We start from the raw sequence: 7,258 nt of genomic DNA, 5'->3' as shown, positions 1-7,258 counted from the left end.
CCACCTCTGACGAAAAAGAAAAAAATCTTATGTCATAAAAGTCACACTAGATGGATTAGGAAATGTTATATAAACTGACCTGGTTAGTTAATGACTGAGTCTGTTGTTGTAATTGGTCTATATAATGCTGGTATTGCTCTGATTGTTGGTTACGTTCATTAGTAACAGTTTGGAATGCTTCTTGGTACTATATAAAGAAAAAAACACAATTGAAAGTTTAAAATATAAGCAAAGCAATTCAAAACGTAAGTAGGTTAAATATGTATTTAGAAGACAAGTAGAGTAACAATCTATGTCGTTTAACGTCAACAGGTCAGGAAGTTCTAGTAGAGCCGACATTTGATATTTTACGTCAATGACCGCTAAATGCTAAATTATAATATTTATGAAAAAGGTTCAGGGAAAGAACTCAATAATCGTTGAACACGATGCAATTGGCAAAGAGCTACTCAAGATAATTTCATTTCATTTTGCAGACCTCTACTTCATTTTTCTATCCACTTGTAAATTTAACAAATCTATAAAATATAAAATAAAATAAATCTGTTTCAATTACTGACTCAATACTAATATCTCTCAATTTTTAAAACTCAAATATTTCATACAATTCACAGATTTCATAATTAAAAAACTCATTTTATAATGAAAAAATTTTTTTAAAGAGAATGTAGCTTTCTGTCATACAGTATTAAATTATATTAGCACAGTATAACAGATTCACAATGCAGCTGAAATTTATGAGATTATAGATGAGAAATGGTGAACAGCTGGTGCTAAAAATTATAACAAACCTCTATAAGTGGACTTCTTTCTTCACCTACCTATCACTGTTTCTTTTCCATTATTCCTATAGCAAAAGCATAGCCAGAGAAAGGAAAAGTGAAAGGGGTTTAGTGAACTATTGCCAAAGAAGTTCAAGGAAGAAGTGAAAGAGATTTAGTGAACTGTTGCTTTCAGTTCATTCAAAAGATGGAAGCACTAAATAATGAAAAATCTGCAGAGCCTGGAAAGCAGCAGGACAGACATGATCTGTTAGATCAGGGGTCAGGGAACGTTTTTGATGAATTACCCCAAGATATATTTATTTACGCAGACATTAACCCCTGATTTGAAAGGAAGAAAATTATAGATTCTTTGAATTCAAAAGGTTTACTGTATTTATGTAAAGAATACAATTATAAATATAAAAAGTATAAAACAAATGCAATAATATAAATTAATATCCTCATTATGAAATAAAAGGATTTTTCGAGAAACTTTTTCTCTTCAGGTTTTGGAGAAATGAGGTTTCATTTTTGTTACAATTACATCAAAATTGGACATTATGATGCCAGAGCAATTTGGTATAGTCTTCAGGGTCCAATCGATTTCGTTAAAGGGTTGAATTGAATTACTACTTAAATCTACCTAAAGCAAAAATACAAGGATAAAAAAAAATAAGGTTCAGGCTGAGTATATTTTCAACTTAGAACCTCACCAGGGAAAGATAGAATCGACCGTACTCGCCAAAAGAATGATGGAAGAATCATATACAAGATTGTACACTGATTAGCACAGATAACAAAACTGTTACTGAATATATAACTCAGAGGTACCATCCGTGTCAAAAACAACAGTTAAGTTACAACCAACATATCTGATATCAGGAGCATTAAAAAGCTTACAAGAAATCTGTCTCTCGTATATGCTGATATAATTAAAATATTTGTCCAATAATTAATATTGCTTTAGAGTTAAGCACACTTTCACCGTTCTCTCCCACTATATATACATTATATTCTAATTGCCACACACAAAAAGTGTGTGTTTAGGTTTTCGATCAACAACTGTACTTACCTTAGTGAGAGGTGGGATGGGGAGGCAGAGCGGAGCGTAAATGAAAACAGGTGTGATGCAACAGCTGGAAGGTTTTATATGCCAACGCGACAACCAACAATTTAAATGCGAATATAATAAACGTTAGGGGAGATGGAACAGGATTTCGCGGAACCGAGAGGAAAGAACAACGTAAAGTATACCTAGACATACTTTAAGTTAGATACATCTTGCTATTATTGTAATCATAGGATACAAAGATGGATAAACAAAGCGACGGATACACATACACCAAAGCCACGAAACTAGTTCGATATTTACCTTGGGGGCTGACAGCAAGAAAAGAGTGGTACGTACATACGTGTGTGTATGTGCGTGTTTATATATAGATATTTACTTCCCCAGAAGACCCTACGAGAAAACGCAGGTGATGAAAGCGACAAGCTGGAACTGTCGCAACTGGAATATAGCCGTCAGTCATCAAGGGAGACAACCACCGGATATTCCGTCCTCTGAACACGTAGCTGCTGCAGTTGACTAATTTTAGCATCAAAATCTGTAAAATAATGTTTATAGGCTGCGAAGCGAAGTAGTATCCGTTGTTCCAAATGGAATACATTTCCGAGCTTCGACTGCAGTCTTTCAACTGTGCAAAACAATAGAATCTTATTTCTGGTCTCGACGCACAAAAAATATATTTTACCGTAAATCTCATATTCTATCAAAACAAACATCGGATATTTCGTTTTAGTTCTCTATTTCTTTAATAATCAAAAGCAACACATCTCGATCAGCGAAATATAAACGCCTCATTTTCGAGACGAAGATATGTCGTTAGGCTAATACTTTTCGTGAAAGGTATAAAACGCCATCACACCTGTTTTCATTTACGCTCTGCCCTGCCTCCCCACTCTACCTCTCACTACGGTAAGTACAGTAGTTGATCGAAAACCTAATTGAACCGTAAGTAATATGGTTTGTTCTATGTTAACAGCAAACATATTCTGGAAAGACTCCCCCCGCCCCCCATGTTCTAGTATTTTTTTTTTTAAACTCCTGAAAGACGAAAAGTAAAGTTGACTTCCACGAGAATTGAACCGATAACATTGGAAGACAGAACTGAATAGTATTTGACTTTCAGTCTGTCGCCCGCCAATAATTTATTAAAACAAAGTTCTATACATTGGGACTTCCAAAGTTTTCACTGAGACAAATCTATGGCTGCTATTGTTTAGCCCCAGGTCAATACAAATCGGGTAATCATGACCAAAAGGCATCTGTGAAAAGACAGAACAGTCGTGGCTACAATATGCAAGGCTACACTATTTAATGTGTCATGTCCTTATATAAAGACAGATTTTAGCGACTATTCCTATAAAGTCGAAAGACCTAGAATCCGTACATTAGTTCAAAATCTACGAAACGGTATTCACCGAGTTAAAGCCCTTGTCAATGTCACAATAGGACAAAAATTTAGAAAGAAATTGATGTGGTCACAACTATATATAAAATATTAAATAGAGAAAACTTCAAAAGATTCTTAGAGCACAAAGCAAATTGTAGAGCTGACACTATATTAATCCCCTAGTCATAGAGAGAGCCTACATGCAGTCGTACCACCTACTGGAAATAGCAAGCAAATTCTTAATATCTTTCCACCTTATATAAAGGAAGGACACAGTGGATAATGTGGTTCTGGATAAACAAAGAAAAAAAAATGAAATGATGAAGGTCGTCTTTCATCACAGACCTGCTCAATCACCTATGGAGTTTATCAACAATTTTAAGTTAATCAGAAAGCCTTTATGCAATAGCGCAATCTGCTTGAAATAGCAACCAAATCTCCCTCAAATCATACTTTAGTATCCTTTAAAAACATAGGACAGACCATTAAAGCTAAACATTTTATTACAAGTTATTACTCGTTACTTCTATTAAAAATAACTCAAAATATTTTTTGCACTTTAAAAAAATTCATTTTTTAATCATTAATTAATAATTCAAAATTTGAAAATAGGTTATAAAAAATAATAGTAATACATAATTAGTAATATAAACAGAATGCAAAAATTAGTTATATATTGACCTCGGTGGAATTTGAACTTTAGCTATATTGGTACTTCTGACTCATTTTTTAAAGTATTCTAGTGTGTCAATATTTTAAAATGATGGTACCTTTTTTTGATTATGTTACTTTGTAAATTAAAATCAAATAATTTTTAGTATTCAAATTTTATCCTCTTCTGCAATATTTTAACTGAAAATGTTCTTGTTCTGTACTTTACCAGATGTAATAACTTCTGTACTTTTCCAAGTTTATAATCTTAAAAATATTATTTCCCTTGCTCACATATTTCCACATAATCCATGTTTTTTCCAAGCTATGCTATTACGCTAATTAATAACGTGTCAATATTTAAGATTTTACCTTATTAAAAATTACCTCAATGATGCCAGTGACATATATTAAAAGTCCCCTTATAGAACTATATTCATAAAAAAGTACAGAACTATATTATCACCCTCAAATTTGAGAAACAAACATAACTTTTTCCTTTTAAAAGTTCATTGCATGAGATTGATACCATGAAATTCCTTAAATTGAGCTCTATCATTTTAGCTTAATTAAAATATAGCTTGTTTTTAAAATAAAAAAGTTAATTATACTTATATCCCATCTTTTGCCTTACTTATAATCTTTTTCATGGTATTTTACCTCACAACTGTTTTGATACAATTTTTTTGCTGCATGGGACCAAAACTATGAAATTTCTCATGCTTTCTTCTATCAGTGAAGCTAAAATAAATATATTTTACTTTTAAAATAAAAAAGTTATTTAGATATAAACTTGATTGGAGGCATTACTTACTCTCCTATAACGTTGCTACAAATTTTAATATAAACTTTTTCTAATGGACCAAATCTCAATTTTGTAATGCCAAAATGTAGCTAGGGAACAGTCCTCTTCAAAAATGTTAACAGTTTTCAATTTGGCTAAGAATTGAATTAGTGACAAAGCTCTGAAAATGCTGTGTATGAGTAAATTGCAGCCTTAAGAATATTTTTCAATTACTACCATAGTTGAATGATTCGTATCTGAGTGATTGACAGGCTTTTTTAAATCACTGAGTTAGCCATACACCAACATTTCATCATCTGTTATGATACTTTTCAGAAGGTTTACACCAGCATTTGATTGGAACTTGGCTCTCAGCACAAATATAGTAGCAACATGATACTGCATCTTTAAGGTGCAGTATGAATTTTTACAGGCACGTACTTTTCCAGAAACTTTGGGTGACAATTTTCATAGATCACAGCACACCCTTTCACATCGTGATTGTTGTCCACTGTTGTGCCGGATCATAAAGAATTGGGATAATTTTTGGTTGATGTTCTTTCTGATTAGAAATGCTGGTACTAATTGTAACAATGAATGCAACTTGATCAATCATAGGATTAATTGAGCTGTATACATTATAAAGGTCATTAAAAGTTTTTCCCAATTTGAAACAGAATTCCATACAAACATATGGTTTTTCTAAATTCTTCTGTGTTTAACTTGCAACAAAACCCCTCATATACTAAACATATGTCCATTCCAGCATGACTGCATGGCATGATCTGACTATCATCAGACTAAAAGTCAAGGTCAGCTGTATACAAGTTGCAAGCAGGCTATACCAGCTGGCTGGTGAACTATTTTAATAGCTCGATTCCTTTTTAGACAGACGTGGCATTAGACAAAGTTTCATGGGCAGCTTACCACTGTCTAAATCTGAAGAGGCAACTTATTTGAGTCACCTAATAACAATTTTACAATACTTTCAAATTCATGATGGTTTTAAAAATATAATTAGTTTGAGTGTTTTTTACATTTTAATTCATTTCTTAAAGTGAAGGAGCTACAGACTGTATTAAATATATTAATGCGTAATGATTTAAAACAGCATTTGTAACCAAGACATGAAATTCTAATCCCATTTTTAAGAAATTTGTAGTTAAACACTTCAGATTTTTTTATATATATGTCATAAAACAATACAAAAATCTCAAGTGTCAGAAGTGTTCAACTGCTGATAGTGAGGAAAAAAGACTGAGTATGTATGTGTGTTCTTTTAGAATGAAACATATCTCTAACATTTATCAGCAATGCTGCTGGCCAAAGTATAGCATATCAGTAACATTTACTTTATTAATCTTAATACACTTTATATTTATAATGTCATAAATAGCATGTCAACACATGGTTGTCTAAAACACCATCAAATACACATAACAGAATTTGGAGCATAATTCTTGCTAGCTTCTGAACAAAACAAGATTGTAATTTCTTTTCTTTAATAACTGTAGAAAAATTTTCTGATTTAATAGGATATTACTATAACATTAATATCGTTATTAACACGATTTGATAAAAAGATATATAATTCTGATGGAAGCACTACATGGTTATGTATTGTACATATATGCATACATGTGTATATACACTTGTGATTTTTTCCTCTCAACATCACTTTCTATCTAAATATCTCCCTTCACACTTTTATAGTACATCTCCTCTATCCCTTCTGTGCTATTTATATTCCCCTCACCAGTGTTGCTTGAGGATACACCTTCGCTCTTTCTCACACTGACTATATCTTTTGTCTCTCCCCTCCTCCCTCTGCTTCCTTGTCCTACTGGAGTAGCCAAGTATCTCTTCTGTAGTAAGACAGCTATCCCTGACCTATCATACTCTCTTTTGGCACACAGCCACTTCTCTTGATTTTTCTCCTCTCTCAGCTGAGACTTTGTCTTTCAAACTATTTGGCAACCCTGTGGGTACTGGTGCCACATACATAATAGGGCACCGGCGCTGGCCCCGCGTTATAAGCACCCACGCCAGCGTCGCGTAAATGGCATCACGTAAATAGCACCCATGCCGGTATCATGTAAATAGCACCTGGGCAGGTGTCACATAAATAGCACCTAGGCTGGCATCACATAAATAGCACCTAGGCTGGCATCACATAAATAGCACCTAGGCTGGCATCGCATAAATAGCACCCGTGCCAATGTCACGTAAAGAGCGCTCATACTGGCATCATATGAAAGCACTCAATACACTGAAAAGTGGTTGGCATTAAGAAGGGCATCTAGATACAGAAACCATGCCAAAACAGATGACTGGTACCTAGTACAGCACTCCGGGTTGCCAGCTCCTGTCAAACCATCCAACCCTTGCCACCATGGAGAAGAGACATTAAATGATAATAATCATGATTGTGTGAATGTGTGTGCATATTGATTTAATACAAAACCAAAAGAGCTACTGACAGCTTCATGCTTCAAACATATTTATAAAATATGCCATGTATCTCCAAACAATCTTTCAGTGTATGCATTATATACATTTTAAAAACAAGGACACTGGACAGTAATACAATAAGAAAAAAACGT

The 7,258-nt window shown here is 33.5% G+C and overlaps 1 protein-coding gene across 2 annotated transcripts in view; it reads right to left on the bottom strand.

The window, feature by feature from the left end:
• The window catches only part of LOC115228102 (golgin subfamily A member 2), a 94,651-nt gene that overhangs the window by 22,130 nt on the left and 65,263 nt on the right, over window positions 1–7,258 (bottom strand). For both annotated transcript variants that reach the window (XM_029798767.2, XM_029798775.2), the window contains one exon: window positions 80–187. In XM_029798767.2, coding sequence (XP_029654627.1) covers window positions 80–187 — 108 coding nt within the window. The remainder of the gene's footprint in view (window positions 1–79; window positions 188–7,258) is intronic.

The sequence above is a fragment of the Octopus sinensis genome, linkage group LG2 (assembly GCF_006345805.1).
Source record: "Octopus sinensis linkage group LG2, ASM634580v1, whole genome shotgun sequence".
In the NCBI taxonomy this organism is placed as follows: Eukaryota; Metazoa; Mollusca; class Cephalopoda; order Octopoda; family Octopodidae; genus Octopus; species Octopus sinensis.
This window is presented reverse-complemented; position numbering and strand designations above follow the sequence as displayed.